This window comes from Rhea pennata, chromosome 2, assembly GCF_028389875.1.
Source record: "Rhea pennata isolate bPtePen1 chromosome 2, bPtePen1.pri, whole genome shotgun sequence".
Lineage (NCBI taxonomy): Eukaryota > Metazoa > Chordata > Aves > Rheiformes > Rheidae > Rhea > Rhea pennata.
Window position 1 is genome coordinate 18,088,753 of NC_084664.1, and position 24,616 is coordinate 18,113,368.

General features: G+C 35.8%; 1 protein-coding gene across 2 annotated transcripts in view; it reads left to right on the forward strand.

Annotated features, from left to right (window-relative positions):
- ODAD2 (outer dynein arm docking complex subunit 2) overlaps positions 1-24,616 on the forward strand; it is a 93,837-nt gene that overhangs the window by 23,363 nt on the left and 45,858 nt on the right. For both annotated transcript variants that reach the window (XM_062567679.1, XM_062567680.1), the window contains exons 10-15: positions 10,814-10,960; positions 11,240-11,449; positions 11,609-11,845; positions 13,362-13,472; positions 14,005-14,159; positions 17,486-17,728. In XM_062567679.1, coding sequence (XP_062423663.1) covers positions 10,814-10,960; positions 11,240-11,449; positions 11,609-11,845; positions 13,362-13,472; positions 14,005-14,159; positions 17,486-17,728 — 1,103 coding nt within the window. The remainder of the gene's footprint in view (positions 1-10,813; positions 10,961-11,239; positions 11,450-11,608; positions 11,846-13,361; positions 13,473-14,004; positions 14,160-17,485; positions 17,729-24,616) is intronic.

The window sequence follows — 24,616 nt, forward strand, 5'->3', positions numbered from 1 at the left end:
CACTGTCCTTTAGCCCTTCAGGGAGTGGGTTATAAAGTATCTTCTCATTTCATATGTTACAGTAATCTGATCTAGAAATCGCAGTGGGATTGGGAGCTTGTTGTCCTACATTACAATCTATTTTATTTTTCTCTCCAAATTTATCTAGATTTGAAAACATTGTGGTACATTGTCTTTATAAAATTGTGCAGATGCAACTGAGTAACAAATACACTCCTAAACTGAAAATTGCATAAATGAGAAGAGGATGAACTTGCATTGTTAAAATACTATATTATATATTACCTTTGCCAGGTTTTCTGGCATCCCAAATGCTCTTTTTTTGTTGTTGTTGTTCAGCATTTCACTTCTCTCAGACTCAAGTTTGAGAATCTACGGAGGGGAACATTTAGCTAGTCCTAGAAAAATTAAGTGAAAACTCGTATGCTTCCACATGAACTACATTGGCTTTTATCTTCCCCGTAATAGAATTCCATTATTATATATTAGGATAGCTAACAAAATAGATACCTGTCTTGGAAGAGTTTTCAGGAGGAAATCAGCAGCTACTTAACACAAACTTCAGTTCACTCAGAAAATAACAGAACTGTTCTTTTGTTTGAAAACTCACTTCTTTTCAATTTCATAAAATACAATAGCAATTTAAACTCATAGTGTCCTAATATATATTTATATCACTTCTGCCACTGAGACATAGGGTCAGGTGATTAATCTGCAACTAAAACTCTGCAACTCCTGTGCACTAAAAATTGTAGTCCAATCTGAATATTTTGGATTCACCAACTTTGTGATGCCCGTGATTTTCCACTGGCTTTATATTAATCTGCATGGTTTACATAATGCCAGGCTGTAGTCCAAGAATTCCAGAAGATTCAGGAAAGGGTGATATGACATATAATTAAGTTTTATCTGTTCAGCATTTTCTAAATATATATTGACCTGGTATATTCAGTCTTATTTTTTTTCCAGTATATAATAATTGCCATTTAGATATATATGCTAATGATCAAAATTATGATTTTATTATACATAAGAATGACAATACCAGCCACAAACACCAATTCTTGTTCAGTCATAGGCACACTATAATAGACATACGCTTTACAGTATCTACGTAGTACTTATGTACTTAAAAGTGTAAATAAAATGTACTTTTACTGTGACAAATCCAACTTCAGCCATAGATCTAAACATTTTTGATTGTATTCAGCCATATTCACTCTTATCCACATACAAATTATTTAACTTAATAAAATAACTCTGAATATTTTTGGAGATGTTTGCAACCCCAAAATGGTATCATTTTTATTTTATTTAATTTTGCTATTTCTCATGAAACTGAAAAGCACTATGAATTCATTGCTATATTTTCCATGCATATATGTACATTTTTCTATGAATTGAGCAGCACATATGGAATTAGTTTGTTTATAGTCTTACTAGTACTTTTATTTTTATTCCAGCAATGCTTAAGTTGAAAGTGGGGAACAGAAATATTCAGGAGGAGTAAATTGGCTAGTAGCACACAAGAATTCTGTCAGAGGACTCAAAAGGACCTTTGATATCCTGAGTCCAGGTATAATGCCTTCCTCTTAAAACTATCCTTCCTCCGGTGTCAGTTATGAGAATTCTAAACTTTGATACAGGACTCCACAAGAGAAAGACCTATATGAAGCCCTATCTTATCTTATTATTCAAATAGTGTAGTTACACCACATATGTATTGGAGGGTTTAAGCAGAAGGAACTGAGCAATGCATGCCACAATGTGGACTGTACTAGATGAAAAAATTCAGGTTAGATAGTCCATAGGTCTCCTGTGCAGCTCCTCTACAGCTTCAGCTGTCTCAAAAGCTAATGTTTCCGCCTGCTGGCAGAACATCTGCAAAAGCTTTAATGCAATTTATCCGTTACAGAGGTGACTCTAAAGGAAATTTTACATCTTTATTCTCTAGGCTTACTGAACTGAGATCATCATTTCGCGTTTTATAGCCTTATATTGACTAGTGTGGCTTTTATTTAAGATGGGACATGTGATATTCAAACCCTAAGTTTGTATATTTTATTAGGATATCTGTTATCTTTTTATTTCAGCACTGTTGTGGATTGATCATTTTAATTTTTGGAAGAAGAGAAGGAAATATCTAATCAAAAACATCTTATATTTTAAAAAAACATGATAATAAAAGTTCGTGGAAAAAAAAGTAGAAAATGGGGCGAGTGCAGAAAGCAGGAGGTCATTTACTCCCCCTGTTTGCCTCCAGAGCAGGACCAACATTTTGTGTATCTTCTTGACGGATATTTCTGTAGCTTTTCTTTCTTTGGTGCTGGTTTCATTATTCTTCTAAACAATATAATTAAAATATTTAATATTTTTAATTATATTAAAATATTACATTCAAATTTAAATATCCTTGTCATTAGAAAGTTTTTCTAATGTCTGTCATAGATCACCCTTGATACCTTGATTTCTTGTCTTATTCACAAGAACATGGACATGGAAAATAGGCGGTTGTATTCATAGCTGGTCTTTGTACTTCTTTACTTCTTCTGTCTCTAGAGTCAGTAGCTTTGGTTCCTTCAGTTTTACTTTGTAGATCATACTTATCAGATAATTTGCTGTCTTCCTTTTGTCTCTAATGGGTTAGCCAACAGCTTTTCTGAAGTATAATGCCTAGAACTGGACATAGTAGTGGAACTGTGGCCTTATCAGTGCTGAAAAGAAAGATGATTGCTTGTGCCTTACAGGTTACAAACCTGTTTATCATTTTTTTCCTTTATTTTTTAACCACAGCATTGTGATATTGATGGCTAATATTTATATTGTGCTCCACCGTTAACAGCAGATCATTTTTCTGGAGTACTGCAAATTAACCATAGACTTTGGCCTGTATTTGTACAGCTGGATTTTCCCGAGTAAGTTTAAAACTTTGAATTTGCCCTTTTGGAATTGCATCTTATTTTTTCCAGATGATTTCCTTATTTTTTTTTTTTTTTTTGATGATTTTGGAGCCTAATCGTGTTCTCCTGGCTTCGAATCATTTGTATCATTTTGACTATTAATGAGAAACATATGATCTGAACCAGGGCACAGATGAGGAACCCGCTTGATGTATCTATCCAGTTTGACAGTGAACAATTGCTAGTTACTATTTGAATATATTTTTCCAATCAATTCCAGCTAGCCTTGTTCCTATACTTAACTAAAAAAAAAATTTACATAAGACACAAAACTTAAGTACAACTAATATATATGCCATTTGCGTCTTCTTCCATATTGACAAGACCAATTTAAATAGGCTAGTCTTAAGATTGTTGACTCATCTTTTATACCACCTTAAAGACAGATACTGTGTTTGACCTTTCCCAGTTTTCTGGAACATCGTTTTTCCTCAGTGATTTTACAGATAAAATTGCTAATGGCTCTGACGTTGCGTCAGCCAATTCTCTCAGCATCGTAGAATGGATTCCATTAAGTTCAACTACTATGAAAACATCTGATTTATCTAAGTATTTGCTGACTTGTTATCTCCTTAGCATAAGCAGAGTGTTTACTTCATAATTGACGCTAAGTATACCGTACTGGAGCATAGTAAAGACTAATGCATAAAAATGCCCTGTTAAGGCTTTAGCCTTCTTACATTTATTTATTGAAAGCTTACCCTCAATTAACAATTTTCTTGATCTTAATAATTACTGATATACCAAACAAAATGATGTTTTTCAGTTGTATGTATGTCCCTTGGTAGTTGCATCTCGGTTTATGTCTTTACATGTTTGAGCTATCCTTTTATTTTCATTCTTAGTCATTTGTTCTTGACTTCACTGTCTGTATGATTCTTGAATTTCAGAGAACTGAAAAGCTCATGATTTTACTTGATTAATCTTTCTGCGTTTCATGTTCTTCATTCTCAATGGGAATGCTTTTGTGTTCTTAATGTAATTTCTTTAAGGAACTAATGACTCTTCTTAGCTTCCTCTTTCCTTAGACTTCTTCTCCTTTAAACCATGCCTTCTGGTTTCTTGAATTTACATAACAGCAATGGATGAGTTTCTGGCCTTCAACTGCCTACATTTTATTTCTATGCTATTTGAGATACTGCCATTTAAAAATATTGTTGTATCTGTGCAATATCCTGGGCAACAAAGTGTAGAGAACCTTCAGACTACCCTGACTTATATTGGGAATCTGGATGATTTTGGTACTTTATGATGTAAAGGCTGCAAGATAAGCATGAAACCATCTTTGGCAGTTCTATTCATTGTAAAATCTATTTAACAAACTCACAAAGAAAAAAGTTAAATGCTTAAGAGTCTTAAAACGTATCACTACAGCTAATTTTGTTTTTCTTCCCTCATTAGAACTCTTGTGTGGTTTAAGAAAATGTAGGATGAGATTAAATACTACTTGTACCAAGTATTAGTACCAGCAACTGAGTGAGTAGCTATTTTCTACCAGTTTGGTACCTGAGGAGTCATCATAACTTGACATTTTTGAGCAGTGGGGGACATCCTGTATTTGAGTGTGTTTCTGCCATAAGGTGCCAGAAAGTACTTCGGTATTTCAGAAGCACTGTCCAGTGTTCCCTGAGATCCAAAGGAAGATGCCAAGGAATAATTTCTGAAGGCCTGAGGATTTTTAAATGAAGAAAGATAGGACTCTAAACAAGCAGGTGGAAAGGTGGCCTAGATGCAGCCAAAAATGTATGCTCATGTCCTTTTCTGAATTACAAGCATTTAAAAAAAATAAAGTGATATTAAATCAGTTCAGAGTGGACTATGGCTCATAGAGATATCACTGGGAAATGGCGCCAAATGAGGATGTTTCTAGTGCAGTGGCAGACCTTGCGGCAGTCAACATTTTCATCAGTGTTCTGGATGTAAATGTAAGTCACTCCTCACAACCAGAAATGACAAAGAATATGGAATAACAGGGCAGGCACTCAAAGGCAGATCTGAATTGCCTGATAGCATGTCTCCATTCTGATTAAATGCACTTCAGTATGCCCACATACACAGTTATGTGGATAAGAACATAGAATTCAGAATATACTTGTACAGTGGCAATCTGTATTTTGGACACAGCTACTCTAAAATCTTCTAGGAGTTAGCGTGCAAGCAATTGAACAGGGATTCCTACAGTTCTTAGATGACAAAGACAATGAACACCGTGTTTCATAAACAGGGGCAGCAAGTAGGCTTAGGGAAATGAGGTTACATTGGTGTACAGTGCCCGTAAAATGGATTTGAACTAGTGAGACTTGTTCTGGTATCCAAATTTTCAGAAACTTGAAAAAAAAAATATGTTCAGAAGAGAACTATGTATTTATTCAATAAAAGCTGGAGAAAATGCTAGACAGTGAATGCTGTAAGACCTAGGAGCTCAAGCTTGTTAGTTGTAAATTGAAGGTGCTCTTAATATAGTAAAGTAATTTCAGGAAGAAAGATTACCACTTACCAAAGAACTCTTCAAAGAATCAGTGGCTAAAAGTGAAGACAGAGAAGCTCATAATGTTAATAGTAAAGACGATTAACCTTTAGATTCTGCATTTCTTGACATCATTAAATCAAGAGTGATGGCATACCCTAGCCAGACGTATGTGAGTCAAATGATAGTTTTTTTGCATTATACAGAAATAAATGAATCAAATTTAAAGACCTGTGTTTTAAAGGCACTCAAACTAGATGGATTAATTTTGACATTAATTCTTGATTTACCTTTTCATCTAAGTTTAAGAATGAAAAGGTAATTCGGCAATGTCTGTAGGACTTCTATACCTTTCACCATTATTGAAATGCCTTTTTAAGCTGGAGAAAGAACATCTAGGCAGGCCATACTGTAACAGTTATGGAGAAATTTTATCTAAGGAAGATCTCAGAGAGTTCTTTGTCTTATATTCTTTCCATCATGGAAAGTGAGCTTGCAGTCATAGATACCAAATTTATATACAATCTTTTCACTGTCTAATATAGCTGACTTTATACACATATACTAAAGGTTTTAAGTAGATTGTCTGTGCATTATAAAAATGTTCAGTTAAACACTTCAAAAATAAAAGCAAAAGAAAGACAAGCTTTGCTACACATTCCATTTTAATTTTATATAGCCATCTTTATAGTTCTGTAATTCTCAGTTGTGAACTCTGTGAGTTGACTGTCATAATTGAGACATAACACATACACTGGTTAAACAAAGTTTTACTGATTAGTGCGCTGCTGATACTGTTTTATTTTCATTTAGCTTGTGGATATTTATATTATACCACTATACAGAAAGAGATACATATTTTAAACTAAATCTGTGTTTAATTTGAAGCCTTAAAATTGATTGTTTATCTGCCAATAGAGTTTATTTTGCATCTAGCAGATCAAATTTCAAATGGTAATACAACATGATGCAAATTTTATGTCAGCTCAGTTGTGGAGGGGTAACTATTTCCATGCCTTTTAAAATCTATACTGTAATTACAGGTAGACTTGCTGCAATGATAACTACAAGAAATAAAAAATAATTGTTGACACCATCAGTAGTATTTGTTATTTTGTATAACAGATGCTTCAGAAGATATGAAAAATGTTTTGTTGTGATTTTAGTTTAGAAACACATTTTAAGCTATGTTTGCAGTTTTGAAGCCAAAGAAACAGTATGTATGTTTATTTTTCATATACTATTCTATTTTTGTTTTCATGTAAGTGAATAAAACATTTATTTTTTAAAAAATTAGACTATGTTGAATATCATATGCCAACCATTATATATATAATAGATAAGAGAAGTATGAGTTATTACATTATCTATAAATATAGTTTCACTGTAGGAGAAGCACTTCTCAAAAGAAGAGACATCGTCAAGTTAGCTATATACTCCTTACATTTGTATAAAATAATAAAGAGACAAGTTTTCTCTTTAACATCTGTTGCAAAATGTTTATAATACAAAGCAAAGTTAGAATAAATGTCAAAATCTGAGCTATAGGAAAAGATCAGAACCTTCATAAAAGGACAACTATCTTCTCAAGCTACAGAATATTCTCTGTAGTTTGGCAATCATACTCTGGGTATTTTTTAAAAACCATTTAGACTTTCTGATATGTGTGGATAAACTGATTTCCCTAGGAAAACATGTGGGAAATTGCTACAATATTTTATTCCTTGGGACATATTTTACCAAATAGATCTGAATATGCTCTTAAGGCTGGGCACATGTTTCCGTTTCTTCTAGAATCAAGAACATAGAGGTGATCAAAAAAAGGTAATGTGACATAATTGTAGAAATCTTCCTTCAGGACAATGTATTATAATACATGTTAAAGAATACCTTTATATTTAAGCAGTTTTCTGTGAGGAAATCTGTGGACATCTGTAGTTAAAAGAAATTAAAGTAAAAAATTAACTTTGAAGTGCCGTCCCCTTTTACTTAGTTGATTATCACAACTGTTTTGTCTGATGTAAGTTACTGTTCTGAAGCTTCAAAAGGTATTTTTCTCACATTTATATTGAGTGTATTTTCTCACTTCTCTACTAGTTTTATAGTATCTATTGAAGGGCATGTTAAATCTAAAGACTTTGGAAGTCTGTATTTGTCTTACTGTTTCTGATTCCTTTATGTTTAAGGGAAGTGATGCATAATTTAAATGTTTTTGCTCGATCTGCTTGCTTCATATTACCAGGCATTACTCAGTTTTTCAGTGCTCTATATTTCAGTATGATATGCACGAATTAGCAAATTATTTCCTCTGGGAAGGGTTGACTCAAGGTTCTTTACAGTTTTGAAAGTGTCATTTAAAAAAGAGGGGCTGGAGCACAGCTCAGATTTGGATGTGAGCCCAAGCTTCTCTGGAATTCAAAGGCGTATTGGAGGTAGAGACTGTAATTTGATTTACTAGGTACACTAAACTGAGGCTTACTCATTAGCACCAGTTGGCATTGTTCATGCTCTCCAGCTTCTATTGTAGCTACGTGATAGCTCAGACTCCCTCATTTCTGTGCAGCTGGGTTCATCTTTGATTTGATTAACTGTAAGTCTACATTATAGGTTCAAAAGAAATTGTTATCATAAAAGAAATCGTTTAACTTTCTGCCTAACACAGGGTAAATTCTTTGATCTTTTTCTGACTTTTTGTCTAGTAGCTGTGATTGAAATAGGGCTTTTATATTTTAGAAAACATCCAATCTTGAGTAAAAACTTTCCACTGCTCTTATCCCTCTAAGTAATTTGTTCCAAATGATAACTAACCACCCAATGGAAAACTTGCAGCTTACTCCCCATCTAAATTTGCGTACATTTAACTTCAAGCCATCATACCTCTGTGCTAGATTGTAGAGCTCTCTGTGATCACATTCCTATTCCTCATAGCTGTTACTTATTCCACTATGAATAAATCATACCTTAACTTACTTTTTGAAAACTAAATAGTGCTTCCCATGTCTGTCTTCATGAAGCTATTTTTTGGTCTTTTTATCATTCTTATTTCTCTTCTCTAAATTGTCTTCATTTTTTCACTCTACTTAGAAAACTATAGAAAGGAAAATTAGACGCAGAATTTTAGTAGGAGATGCACAAATGCTTAAGAAGAAATAACATCTGTGTTTCTATTCAGTACTATCATTTACACATCCAAAACTTCATTCTTCTAGTCAAATGTTACACTGTAATCTCAAATTCATGTTCAAGATCTCAAATCATTTTACGTGCTCTGATTCCAAGGATAGAACTCCTATATTGAGGTATATACTGTTTTCTTTATTTCTTTATTTATGACCTTAAATTTGGAAATAAAATAAAATATATTGGACCAGATCAAAAGTAAGTGTAACCCAGTATCCTGACAGGAGGAAAGTCATGATGATTAGGAAGGAAGTTTTCTGTGGCTAAGGCTCATCTCTTGCACTTCAGATTTCCTGACTTCTGATTTCCACAAATGTGGGAAACTTGACTGCATAATGTCCTCGTGTTTATATTCTACCAAGGCAGAAGAAACCCAGGATCTTAAATGAATGCTCAGGGAAAAGTAAAATCAGGGTAAACATAATTCTCTCTCATACTCTCCCAGACCCCACCTGCTTTTAGCTCAGGGAGTTGAAAATTGAATGGGATATTTACGTTTTTCATAGTCATCAGGAGATTCTTCTTAAACTCTTTCAGTCTCTTCTTAAACTCTTGTCAACTTTTAGCTTTCATAAAATCCTTTCACAAGGAGTTCTACTAGCATATTATCTCTTCTTTGAAGGGACAGATCCTCTTACTTATTTTAAACCTTACTCCTTCTATATCTCATTATTAAAAAAGATTATATTAAAAGAGACAGTGAACAATCAATCCCTATCTTTTCCCCCTGTGTACCATCCCTAACGTTGTAGACCTCTATCATATCCCCTTAGTCATCTCTTTTCTAGACTTAAGCCTTGGATTATTTTTGCTGCTCTTCTCTGGAACTTCTCCAGTGCTACAATATCCTTTCGGAAACTGAGGGTCCAGAATTGCATGAAGTTTTTAAGGTGTGTGTGAACCACGGATTTGTACAGGGGTACAATGACATTATCTGTTCACTATTTTTCCCAAGTACCTCTTAATATTCCATTTGTTTTTTTGATTGCTATCTATGCTAACCCCAAGATACCTTTCCTCATTGTTAATGATGAGCTGAAAACTCATCTTTTCATCTATGGAGTCATTTTTTTCCCCCCTGATGTATATCACTTCTCATTTGCTACTTTATTGCCCTGTCTCTTAGTCTTAGAAGGTTCTTCAGCAATTTGTCCCAGCTGGTCTTGGATGATATAGCTTCATCAGCAAAATTTGTCGCCTAACTAGTTCTTCCATTTCCAGCGTGTTTATGAGTGTGTCAAATAGCACAGCTTTCAACATACATCTGTGGAGCTTCACTGATCACCACCCCTTATTGACAGAACAGACCATTAGTTTTTATCCTCAGTTTCCTATCCTTTAATCATTTTTCCAGTCCATGCCACAACCTTCCCTCTTGTAACACAGTGGCTTAGTTTCTTTCAAAGCTACCAGTGAGGGACTTTGACAAAAAGCCTTATTGGATCAATTAGACTTCATCAGCTAGATCACCACAGTTCAAGGGCTTGGCAGGTTTTGTAATGCTTCTTTTAACAGATCCATGCTGACTCTACAGTTATATCACACAATTCCAAATATCATATTTAACTAGATGTCTACTAATTCTGTTCTTTATTACCATGTACTAATTTGTCAAACACAGGCACATAACAGGGCTTGCATTACCCCCGGAACTCTTTTCAAAGTTGGCAAGACATTTGTCACTTGTCTAGTACTTAGGCTGCAGAGTAGTTGGAAGTCAGAGGATACAGGCCACTTGTACTGAATCAACTATTTTAGCCTTGATTTCCTGTGTAGTAACACTTGGGTGAATACCATTAATAATGGTAATTTGTTATTACTCGTTTTGTCACTTTTTTTAATAGGCATTTCTGCAGTCACTTCAGTTTTGGACAAATCTTCTGAAATATCCTTTGTGTGTTCTCTTGCTATCTGCAAGCACTTATACCAGAACTCACAGTACTTGACTCTGCCTGACTTACCAATCCATTCACAGCAGGCCTTGTTAGTCATTTGTCATCTGCAGTGTTTGCTTTTGCCTCAGTCTTTATGCCATTTCCAGACTTTATTGTAATTCCATTTCTTATTGTGTTCGTGTTAAATTTAATACCATAGAATAAAAATAATCTAACAGGTTTCTCCTTTAGTAGTAGTTTTGTTAGTGCTAGTAGAAGAGATTAAGTTTTATATTAAATGTTTTACATATTGATGATTTGCTTTATTTTAGGGAGGCAATCCAACAGCTACTGTAATTGCATTGTGTTCAATGAGAGATTTCAATCTGGCTCAAGAAACTTGCCAGCTGGCCATCAGAGATGTTGGAGGTCTTGAAGTGTTAATTAATTTACTTGATACAGAAGAAATTAAATGTCAGGTAAGTGGCTTTGTCAAATAGAGCAGTGAATATGATTTTGCTATTAGAATATTTTCTCAGTTTTCAAGATTATGTAAAGTAAATTGATATGTTTTCTGTATTTTCTTAATTTGAATGACTTTGTAGTATAAAAATCCAATTTCTGATTTTCAGTTTTCTTATTTCCTTCTGATTCAAATTAAAAGACAAAACGTTTTAGACAATTTTTACATTTTAAATAATGTTACTATTTTTGTATTCTTAAATAATATTTAATGTCTATTATTTTCCATTATTTAGATTGGTTCTTTAAAAATCCTGAAGGAAATCAGTCAGAATTCACTGATCAGGCATGCTATTGCAGATCTTGGAGGATTACAGATCATGGTGAAAATACTTGACTCTCCAGATAAAGATCTAAAATGTTTGGCAGCTGAGACAATTGCTAATGTTGCGAGATTTAAACGAGCCCGACGGATAGTAAGGCAACATGGAGGGATCAAGAGATTGGTAAGAAGATATTAAAATCAGTACCTCTTCCACATGCATATTTTTTCCTAAGAGTAGGTCATTTGTTATATACCTGACTCTTCAGATAGTATCTTCAGATAGTGCTTGCTATGTGCAGCTTCCCTGTATATTATTATTTTTTTTAATTTCTTTTGTTAGGTTGGGCTGTTGGAATGTATCTCAGTGGGATCAACCACTCTAGCACCACACCAAGCCAAAGATTTTGAAATAGCACGCTGTGGGGCTTTGGCACTTTGGAGCTGCAGCAAAAGCACCAAAAATAAAGAAGTAATTCTTAAGGCTGGTAGCATTCCATTATTAGCTAAGTGGCTCAAGTGTTCACATGTAAACATCTTAACCCCAGTGGTGGGGACACTACAAGAATGTGCCTCAGAGGTAAGTAAACACATACAACCACGTAATTTCTAATCATAAAAATAATTGGTCAGTAAAAGAAATGTTACCTTTGCCTACCATTTAAAAACAAACTGTCCAGGACTGTCCAAATCAGGAAGTTTGAATTCAGAAGTGTAGATGCTAGGGTGCAGTAGCAATTGTTTTAAGAAGCTTGTGATAAAATAAAGCCCCCTTAATTTTTTATTCCAAATGCCAAAATGAAAAAATTTTTGTATATTTTCTTCCACAAACAACTCTTGGCCTTTAGAAACTAAAATTTCTGCCATATTTTTAATCATTCTTGAGAAATTAAATTTGGCAACTTCAGATGCCTTTTTCTGGTTAGTTAGTAAGTTTAAATTGTATGAAGCTAATCTAGTGCGGGGGCCGAGATGACCCAATGCAGCGCAAGGCAAGGCGGATTAGGTTGTCCTTGTGAACTGGGAAAGACAGTGTCTGATCAGTTTCAAAAAGAACCGAAATAGGTGATTTCTCTACAGACTGCTACAACAGGATATCCATTTTTTTAAATATGAACACAATTATTTTTACCATAGCCAGCTAAGATGAGTGAACATTTCCTTATTTTTGGAAACATATTTGAAACTCAAGCACATTGCACCTAAGCTCAGAAATATGCATTAAATTTTGTGGCTAATTTGAGACATGTAAGACATGATTTTTCAAAGGATTTTGCACTATGAAACACTTGGTGTCTTCAAAAATACATTCTTGAAGTATACAGGCCCCATGAAGACAAACATGTGAGAAATTTTAGCTTCAGTAGTCTCTGTCAAACAAACAGGGAGTTCAGGGCAAGGAGAAAAATCCATGTTAAGGGGGTTATCTGCTCAGATTTGGATGCATTTTTTGGGGAAGGCTAAATGAATCTCATATACAGACATTTCCCATCTCTTAAGTAATGATTCCAGCTACAATGCCTGTGGGTTACAATTTGGAAGAAAAGATCAGTGACCAAATTTTAATGCTAGGAACAGGTTTTCAACCTTGTTCTAGGAACTGATCTATTGTTTTGGCTACTGGCTTTAGACGAAATGAAGGATACTTGTTGACCGTGTTCTGGAGCATCTGTTTCTTCTCTGATTCTGAACATATAAAGAATGTTTTTACATTTTGAGTAACTTAAATATTTTATTTATTGTTTACTGTGCAGAAGGTAAAGAAACATGTGAGCTCCTGAGCACCCTTCAGTGTATTCTAGATTGTTTAAGAATCAAATCTAGATTGTTTAAGAATTTTTTCCTACAAAGTGAGCACTGCAGCATCTGATTGTACTGCTGGTTTTAAGATCACAGCCCTACAGAGATTTTATGCGTATGATTAACTCTGAGAACATCAGTCGTATATTCAAGGCAATCTAGAATGCTTTTGCTGAAAATTAAGTGCAGGGCTTCACAAAGTCAGAGCCGAAAATTATAGTACTTCACTATTACTGTGACTAGTGTTTTTAACTACTAAAATACAGAAATTAAAAAGATGGAATTTATCTTTTTAGCAAAGTTACAGAATTGCAATAAGAACAGAAGGAATGATTGCGGACCTTGTGAAAAATTTGAGTAGTGAATATGAGGAGCTACAGATGCATTGTGCAAGTGCCATATTTAAGGTAATTGTATTGTTTTAATCAGTAGATCAGAGGGGGGAATTAGCACTTTGTTTTAATATTCTTGTCACTTAGAATTAACATTTCTCAGTTTTACTATTTCTCTAATGTGGGAGAAACTACTTTGCAGAAATTGTTGACAGTCTGTGGCTAAAATTTTGTGAGAGTCTTTTAGCTGTACATTTAATATTGCAGATCATTTCCTCATTGAATTAGTCTGTTGTGTGCAAGTCCTGAATTGCACAGGTAACTGGTGGAGAAGGGTGGGGCATGCTGTGCAAGGAGCTGCACGTTTTGTTTGCTGTTTATTTGTGCACAAGGTGAACAAAGTGACAGTATAAACATTGCAGCATGTGTGGTAGCGCTTCACTGTCAGAAATCTCCTAGTGAGTAGATCACATTTTTCAACTATTTTAATAAGCAATTTTTATTTTCTTCTGTATTAGTTTTGAATAGTTGCAACATAATACATCTAGCTTTTGAAAACACTCTCTTCTACACTTTGAATAGTATGTGTATTTAATTTGTTTCATAGTGTGCCGAAGATAAAGAAACACGTGACCTGGTTAGACAGCATGGAGGCCTACAACCACTGTGTGTTTTGCTTGGTAACTCTCAAAATAAGGAACTTTTAGCAGCTGTGACAGGAGCAATCTGGAAATGTGCAATCAGTGGAGAAAATGTGTCAAAGTAACAATTTAATTTTTCAAATATTTGATATGTTATCATGTTTTGAATTTATGAATTTATGGGCCTATTTGTTTTTGTTTGTTTGTTTGTTTGTTTGGTCATGAGTCTGCAGAAACGTGCCTTGTAATCATCCTAGGTGGTGTAGTGCCTAAAGACTGCCACCTGACCTCATCAGGTACAGTGGAGACAATGTTCCTAGAATCTTAAGAGTCAAGGGTGAGAACTGCTGCCTGTAAAGAATAGTTAAGATATAGGAAACTGAGCAAGGAGATACACTAGCATATAGAAAATGTTTGACTTGTGTGCGTATCTAATATCCCCATTTGCTCTCTGTACCTTAGAAACCTGAATCATGGCTCCACAGTAGGGAGAATATTCAGCACACCTAACTTCAAAATTTTAGATACATATTTAGGTACTGTTTATAATCTATAGATAGAGAAAATTGTATCATTTTAGAGTAGATAGCTAAAATACGCTAGGTCCACTTATTTTAGAGATATACTGGAGGCTAGGATATATAGCCTCTGGAGATACTGCTGTCTGACTACAGAAGGAGCTGAGACAAGTAGCGTAACCTGGACACACAGCTTCTAAATGAGTGAATTCTACCATAGGTATCTACATCCACTTGCTATAAGAGCCTGGAGTCATTGTCTGAGGATGTGACAGCAGGAGTTATCAGTGTTCACCTTTCATGGAATAGCTTAACAACTAAGAGCACTAGGCTCCCTCAATTCAAATTCATTCCTCAGATTTGTGTGCCCTCTCTCAAGAAAATGCCTGCATCACTGGAGTATGTGTTAGGCTTTTTGCTGAAGTTATGCAGCTCAGTACAGAGGAATGCAAGATTCATAGGCTGGAAGGAAAACTAGTAAGAAGTAAATACGTAAATACTCTTCTTGCAGCCCCAGTTTTGGTATATATTGCTAGACACGCTGATATGTTAAATAGACACTGGATAAAAATCAGAAAGAATTCCAAAAATCAGAGTTTCAAGTCTGGCTTTTTACTCTGCTAAATGAATTCCCAAATTTTTGGTATACAGAGCCATGGTCTTTACATACTCGACGTCTGGCCCCTGCTTTTTGCATTCCTGGCTGCACAGTAACACACCACTTTTCAGAAGTACATATCCCCCTTTTCTCTGAGCTTTGGTATCTGCACAGAAGCATTCTGGTTCTGGAACAGTCAGCGGTGAGGTGGAGTGAATGGCTCTGCCTATACAAGTAAACTAGACAAGGCCAAAGCTTGAGTCAGGCACTATGTCATGATCATCCATACTGTTTAGCTGTTAGCACAGTCCCTTATACGCTTTGGCTAGCAGGCTCCCAGACAATGCCCAGACACTGCTTGGGAACAGCACAAGGCAACAGCTTGTTCCCATTAGGCAGAATGGGTGAGGCCACCCTGTATTGTGAGGATAAGAGGTTTTAGCCATATGGATGCTATGTTGTGCCTCTTGTCCTCAGGGCTAGAGAATGAGCCCTTGCCTGTTTTATTTATTAGTTTAGCTGTAGCCAATAATTCTGGCCAAATGCAAACAGATTTTTCCTGGGCTATTAAGATATCTTTGGCAAGTGCTTGAAGCTCCAGGAAGGTTACTAGCCAGATGCAGTTCCAGACTTCAACTGAATTCATGTATATTCTAGTGCTGAGTCTGAAGCTGTAAACCCTATCCAAACTCAGGATGGGAGGACACTACAGAAAGGGGAGGGAAAATAATACAAATACATGAAAGCATATCTGGAGGGACAAGCTTGACTCTGGCATGGAGCTAGAAATAACAAACCCTGCTGATTCCTCAGAGCCACTCAGTTATCTTCCAGCTATTTTCTTCAGTGCTTCCTGTACCTGAAGAATATCGCTGAGATGCAGTGCTGCCTTCAGCACGGAGCTGACATAGGCGCCTGGGCCCGACTAGCTCGGATTCCACTTTGTGTGCAAGCAGCCGTACTGCTTCTGGACACAAGATGGCCCGAGCCAACAACTCTGTCAGAGAGTAGCCTGCCTATGGCAGAGCCAGCCCACGTTATTCCATCTGTGAAACAGTCGATCTGCAACATAGATGAAGTTCATCTAAGAAAATGAAAACTTTATTTTTTTTATTGACGCGTTTGAAATTTGTTAATATTTCTTTTGCCGTTAACGTTTTCTCTTGAATAAAATTTTTAGGGACACATCCAAACTGCAAGGAACAGAGAGATAGATGTTTTTTGCAAAGCAAAAGCCTGAATTATGAAAAATTAAGGTTACTTATTTATCAGTTACATTAATTGCATTGTCATCCTAATGAATCAACTCAGAAAGATTAACTTTTATTAAATATTTCTAATTTGGTTATCTAAATCTCAACAATACAATTTTTTTAATATGAAAGAAAAATCATAGGTATAGCCAATTCCTGGAAAATCCAGAGTAATTATAGCTCTTGTTCACATTTACAGAAGCTAGGGTCCATGAGGGAAGCACAAGTAAGAACTCTACCCTCAAAGAAATGATCTCTTTAGGGGAGAAAGTATATGTATTTACACAAAGATGTAAGTCAAAGCATAATTATTAGGTAATATACAGTTTGATATTCCAAGTCAAATTGTCATGGTATATCACAGAAAATGTACAGAAGGAAGATACAGTATGTACTTGTTAAGAAACCTCTGAATTCTGAACAAAACCTGAAGTAAGATGACCCCAGTACTGAGGACTAAAGTCCTGATCTGACAGATAAACTTTTGAGGTTTAGCATGTTTATAGGATGAGATCTGCAAAAGCAAACAGGCCTCCCAGAATTTCAATATTAATTTTATTGATTGTATGATAAGATCATACAATAGAAATTTACTAGAACTATCTGTGTGACCATGAGAACAGTAACTTCTATACCTAGCTAGTTGTCAGGACAAATCCACTAAAGGCTAACATTCAGTGAAAAGGAAGAATGATCCTGTAGCTATAGAGAGCTGAAGGAGGTGCTGAAATACTACTATACTACTACTCCAACTCATTGTTAACATGGCAGGAAAGAGCGGTGGAAATTAGGATGCCACTCTATTTGTTATAGTCTTTCAGTGCATTTTCAGCTTTTATAGTTATTGCATCCATGTGTTAAGTTTTAAACAGCCCTCGTATACTTTTCTGATTCCTTGAGAAGTATATTTAAAACAAAAAGAATAAAAAATTATGTTGAACATAACACTTTCAAGAACATAACTTTTCATAATCACAGGTATTGTGATTTCTTGAACAATATAATTTACTTACAAAATTAAACATTACAACAGTAACATATGGAAAATAATAACTTTGTTTCTATTGCTGTCATTTAGATTTCAGGAATATAAAGCCTTAGAAGCTTTGGTAGAACTGCTCACTGATCAGCCTGAAGAAGTCCTTGTAAATGTTGTTGGAGCGTTGGGAGAATGTTGCCAAGAGCCAATAAATCGAGCTATTATCCGTAAATGTGGTGGAATACCGCCTCTAGTGAAGTTGCTTACTGGAACTGATCGGGCACTTCTTGTGAACGTCACCAAAGCAGTGGGAGCTTGTGCAACAGAACCTGAAAATATGATGTAAGCTCTTCATACTCACTGCATTTGAAATGTTGCAAGAAAATAATCTGAGCAATTTCAGCAGATAATTTGGGGAGGACAATATTCAGAGTTCTAATGTGAAGACAGTTTCTTACAATGAATTATAAGCAGATATCTTTGCAATCAGATATGGCATTGAATTCACAGATTAGTTACTTTGGGGTAACTACGGGTGTTTGAAAAGAAATTTCCCATTTGCAGTGTTTTAGGCTTTTGATGGATTTTGATGGATTATCTAGCATACTAATATGAATTCATCAGAATTAATAATGGACTTAATTTCCTGTTAAACATATTAGTAGGCTTTACTTTCCTCAATTCTAATGTGAGTTTAATGGATATTTTACCTTTGTTTTCCACAAGCTGTGTGGGTTAGTTATGTCCTACTGTAAAATGTGCTATATAGCAAAATAGATATTTAATTAATAAAATATATAGAATGCAACAGTTCCAAATCCGTGTGATTCTGGAAAATCGGATAAGCCTGTAATAAATTGATTTTAATTGAAGCTAAGATTCAGAGTTACAGAGCACCATTTTAAAGTATGTATGATGAGGATCTGTTTTTCCTTCTCCTCCTTTTACTGTTCTCAAATCATAGATAATAGTCTAGATTACAGAAAATAATTCCAAAAGAAAAATGTGCATTTACCGTTGTGAAAGTTTTTAAAATTAGAATATGGTTTGTATTTTGTCTTTTCTGTCTTTCTTCATTATTCCTTTTCTGAACTCAGACTTTTTCTTTTTGACCCTTTTCTCCCCTCCTGTTCTTTCACAAAACCAAAGGAAAAGGCTGTCTTTTTACTGAGAGAGTTGTTGCTCTCTTTAGTTTTGTGATGTAGATTTGCTTGGCTGACAGAAACCTTTCAATTTTATGATTAAGTGTTCCAGTAAAATATTCAGGTCGGCATTTACTGTGCTTACTGTTCCCTTACAGGGATATTTACCTCAAGATTCTGGGCATATTTCCTTCCTTATATGTAAGGAAGGTCAGAAAGAGAGTTTTATTAAGCCCCTCCTGTTCTGATTTGCATAATTCACTTGATATTCATATAGCAGTGTAGGGAATTCTTTTCCTGAATAGGGCTTTTGTTTTCATGCTTTGGCTGTCACCCAGTGGCAAAAGGCTAGATGGTACACAGCTGTAAACATGGGTTATACGAACAGTTAGCCATGTAGAATGAAAGCATATATAAATGAAATCACCTTCACCACATATTTCAAATGAAGAATACTAAACATTAGCCTTTACAGTAATGTATTAACCTAAGAGAATTAGCATCATAATCAACTGAGAAATTTAAATGCCAATAAATATAAATTGACATTTATAAAACCTCAGACATACTCCAGTACACAGCACTATCACTTATAATACCCAGTATGGATAGCTTCATACTGGAATGTGGTCAGTATGAGCACCAAAAATAACACAAATTGCTGCTAAAATTGTGATCAAACAAAGTCCATCTTGTTTTTAAGGAGAAGAGAGCATAGGTTGTTTGGGAGGAAATTCTAAAGAGTTTGCCAAGAGTGGATGAAGGAATCAAATCTCAAATTAGGTTCATATGGAAAAAATTTCTATTGAAGGTTTGCAACATCTAGAAAAAAACAAACAGGCAAGATTTTAGTCCAGGAGTATAATGTACTTTTAACAACTACAAAAAAACTATTACAGAGAAAGTAGTAGTAGTAGTAGTAAGACTGAGACATTTACCTGAAGCATTGTGTCAATGGAAGTTCAGAGTTGTAGCACTGGAAGATGGCATGATTCAGCCAGGTGGGCAGAATTTTGATCCTGATCCAGCAAAATGTTTAAACAATGCTCAGCTTAAACATTGATGTCAATGGAACTACTCACATGTTTAAATGATTTCAATATTTGATTTTCAAAAAAAAAAAAAAAAAAAAGGCCATCCATTCATCTTCCTTCTCTTTACCCTCAGACCAGTACAGCAGTAGTTGAAATTGTAGTGCCTCATCCAAAATTTCTCTCCTCCTTTTTCGGATAAGCAAGTCACCAAAGACAAACAGTTACAGTACCGCTTTGTGCCAAATACAGAATTTGGGACTAAAGCAATATGTAGTCTTTTTAGAAAGTACTGTGCGGGTTCATACTCTTTCTGTAAACATTTTCTGAAGGTTTTAACCAAAAATATTAGGTGAACTCGTATTTTATGTGGAAAGTAAGTAATACGACCAAACTCTCCCACATTCTTTACAAAGTGGAACACCCAAGGGACATTGTTCATGGCAACTATGGGTTTAGTTAGTTGTAGCACTGGTTTTCCACTGCACAGCTATGTGATCTGACCACATCCCAAGCATACAAAGACTTGATTGTTTCGCCAACATTGCTTCTCCTGGTGTAACTTAGAGCAGTCTTATGGCTGCTATCCTGGAGCTTAATGACTTGTTTGGCATACAACAACTCTGTAGGAAAGTCTGCAATCAAATACAATTAACTAATCAGGATTCAGATGCCCAGATAAAATCCTTCTTCATTTGCAAAATCCCTCTTTCTTCTTCCTGGTCAATAAATACTATCAGATTACAGCATTACAGAAGGGTTAAGGTTGGAAGGGACCTCTGGAGATCATCTAGTCCAAACCCCTTGCTCGAGCATGTGATCCATATTGGACAGAATTGCATCCAGGCAGGCCTTGAATATCTCCAGAGAAGGAGACTCCACAACCTCTTTGGGCAATCTGTTCCAGTGCTCTGTCACTCTCACAGTAAAGAATTTCTTCCTTATATTCAGGTGGAACTTCCTGTCATTTTGTTTGTGTATGTTGCCTCTTGTCCTGTCACCTGGCACCATTGAAAAGAGGCTGTCCCCATCCTCTTGACACCCTCCCTTCAGGTACTTATACACATTGATATGATCCCCCCTCAGTCTTCTCTTCCCCAGGCTAGAGGCTCAGCTCTCACAACCGTTCCTCATAGGGCAAATGCTCCTGCCCTCCCATCGTCTTTGTAGCCCTACGCTAGACTGTCTTCCATAGCTGCATGTCTCTCTCATACTGGGGAGCTCAGAACTGGACACACTACTCAAGATGTGGCCTAAACAAGGCTGAGTAGAGGGGCAGGATCACCTCCTTTGACCTGCTGACGACACTCCTCCTAACGCACCCCAATGAACCATTGGCCTTCTTGGCTACAAGAGCACATTGCTTTCTCATGGTCAACTTGTTGTCTACCAAAATTTCCAGGTCCTTCTCTGCAGAGCTGAGGAGGTCAGCCCCCAGCCTGTAGTGCTGCATAGGGTTATTTCTCCCTAGGTGCAGGACCCTGCACTTGTTCTTGTTGAACCTCATGAGGTTCCTCTCTGCACAGCTCTCCAGCCTGTCCAGATCTCTCTGAATGGCAGAATAGCCCTCTGCTGAATCAGCCACTCCTCCCAATTTAATATCATCAATAAACTTGCTGAGGAGGCACTCTGTCCCTACATCTAGGTCATTGATGAATAAGCTGAACAAGACTGGCCCCAGTAGTGACCCTTGGGGGACACCACTAGCTACAGGCCTCCAGCTGGACCCTGCGCCACTGATGACAACCCTCTGAGCTCTGCCATTCAGCCAGTTCTCAATCCATCTCACTCTCCACTCATCTAACCCATGCTTCCTGAGCTTACCTATGAGAAGGTTACGGGAGACAGTGTTGAAAGTCTTGATGAAGTCAAGGTAGACAACATTCACTGCTCTCCTCTCACCTACCCAGCCAGCCATTCCATCATAAGAGGCTATCAGGTTTGCTAAGCATGATTTCCCCTTGGTGAATCCATGTTGACTACTCCTGATCACCACCTTTTCCTCCATATGCTTGGAGATGACATCCAGGATGAGCTGTTCCGTCACCTTTCCAGAGATGGAGGTGAGGCAGAAGGGATGGAGACAGGGCAGAAGTTGATAGCTGCATAAAAGAAAAGACAGTCCTGACTTATCTCCATAATATTTCTATCCCATACACTGACTGGGTTCTTCTAGAGTAGAATAATAAGGGATATGATAATGCTATTATAAAACTATATTATAGGACATAAGCAGAAGAGGGCTGACTCAAAATTGCTTGGGCAACCTTATTTTGACATGCCTTATTTTGATTGCATGATTTGCCACCTTAGTAGCAATCTTGTAATGTAGATATGTGCACTGTGTTCCAACTTAAAAAAAAATGCAGAAAAGTACATCTTCTGTGTGGACTCATGGACACCTATTAGAGTCTTTAGTGAGGCTGAAACATTTAATTTTGTTTCTAACGGTCTCCAATTAATGGAAGACTGTTAGTTGCAGCAGTGGTGCTTCTGTCAGCAACCTATTGTCATTCTTGATGTGGGCTAACACTCTGTAGCTGTTCACAGATGTTTGCTGAAATCAGGAAAGGTGAGACATGAGAAGCCTGGATTCTTTGAATTTTCTAGAGGGTGTATGTTGGCTTTTTGTCTCAATCTATTTGCCTGATCTTTCTTATATCTGCTTCTAAACCCTAGATCCTTGTCAGAATTATCCCCTTAGCTTTACCCAATAGGGCTACCAAAAAGAAAGTTGATCTGAATGGTTGTAGTCAAGCAAAATTACAGAGTTGAAAATATGTTTTTTTTTTTTTAAATGGGGAGCGTTTAGCAACTTCAATGAACTAGTGTACCTATTAGACTTTCTAAATTCTGTTCTTTTTGCAAGGTATCTATGTATGCTATCAGATGAGCTACATATCTTACCTTAAAGTAAAGGGGGAAAAGTATGAGAAATTTGTCTTTGGACTGATATTAGAATTTGACTAAAACAGCATTTTCATAGATTGTGTTTAAATCCCTTAAGTAGAGAGAGGAATGGAAATCAATGAAGTTGCTTCAAAAGTCAGATAATGACTATAGAGTTAGATAATGTAATAGCTCTTCTTTTTGATATGTTATCATTGATCCTTTAAGTGAGACTGCAGAACAGTGGTCCTGCTGCAGTTTTGATGTATCTTGATGCACCTTGTTGAATTTCAAATCTATCAAAATTTCTATTGTTCAGTTGCTAAGTATGAAAAGGAGGATTTTGCAACTTCTCAGGGAAAGATCTACCACTTTCAATCATTTTGTACAGATAACTAAAGAGGAAACAAAAATGATAGAACTAAGTGCTAGTTAACAAACATAGCTATTTTCAGTAATGTGCAAAATATATTTCAATCAAAGTGGGATTCAGATGTTCCCCTGGTTCCTTTCAGTTCCTCTGGAAAAAAACTAAGTAGTAAATCTCATGGTGCCAGCAGAGGCTGGCTTCCCCCTAACCTTTTGAATATGGATTTGCTGCTGTCCACATTGGAAAGAGTTAAAACTGTTTGGTCAGCATTGGAATGTGCTGTATGAGCATGTGGATTTAGAGATGAAGAACTGTTCTGCAAAGGAAAGTTTGTACTTCAATCCTTGTCCTGACCCAGTAATTTGACTGGAGCTTGAGTTCTAGAACACAGTGAGAAGAGGCTTCCATGTGGAATGAGGAGGAAGATTTATAGAACACTTCTTATCTCTCTTCAGAAATAAAATTTGAGTGTTATTTGGCCTGTATTTTAATAACTTGAAAATGAGTGCAGTATGTTTTGGGAAACCAGTCTGTTTCTTTAACTGTAACACCAAGTTTGAAAAGAAAGCATGGAGAATCTTGCCTCAAAAGCATATATTTAATGAATTTGTGGTTGATTCAAAATTTAGAATTGATATGGATTTATACAGACTCTGCAGTGTCAGTAATCTGATGATACTATAATAAGAAGCAATAATCAATTTTATGAAACTATTGATAGTAACGTAGTAAGTCTAGAGATCAGTAGAATGCTAAAAAGCCCATCACAAAATTTAAGAGGCTATTAATGGCTTGCAATTTGAAAAAGCACAGTGATTGAATTCCTTTCAACTGTCAAAAGCTGAAATTTTTGCTGTTATTGCAAGAGAACGTATGTGGAATGTAGCATCTAGGCATCATTTTTGCTCTAGGAATAATCAATTCTTTTGATAGGTATTTTGTCACTTTTTCGTATTTTCTACTTTAAGGTTTTTGTTTTGAGGATTTTGCATTTCTTTTTTTTTTTAACATTAAGAAACATTGATATTTCATTGCTCAATTTATAAGTAATGATACGAAAATTCCAGGATTTGAAAGCTACATACTAAGACGCTTAAGTTCCAAGCCTTTTTTTTATCATACTGCATCCTAAAGGGAAATAACATAACAAAAGTAACTTATTTTAATATTCCACATACAGAAATATGTACAAATTTATACTTAAAAATACTATTACAGCTTTATGATAGCAAAAAAAAAAAAAAAAAAAACAAAAACAAAAACCTCTCTTCCAGTGTTTATGTCCTCATCTTAAAAAATACAGATTAATGTTGTAATCTTTTGATGAGCTCTCACACTGCAAGATATTCCTGTCACATGATGTTAAAACAGCTCAAGTATTTCTCCTGTCAGCAGTTCCAATATCCATGTCATTACCTTATTTAACCTTTTCAGAGTGTTAGGAGTCTTAAGTGCAAGTTAAGAGTGTTAAGTCTACATGACTCAGGTGGTAGAAAAGTACCTGAAAACATTTGTCTGTCCATTGCATTAATAACTTCAGTTTCATGAGAAGGTGATGCATAGCTCTATCATCTCATTTCCCTGTACACCTTATGCCTTTTTTTTTCCTTGAAATTGCATCAGTTGCTTAGTTATGATAATAGTTATCAGTAACTATCCTGAAATAAACCTGAGAAACTCAATTTGAGCTCTTATAAGGTTCTCAGCTCCTTACAGCGTTTTTCCAGTCTTAACAAGGATGTGGAGACATGCCCAGTTTCTCTTCTAGAGAAAAGCAAAGCAAAGCTACTTGTAGCCT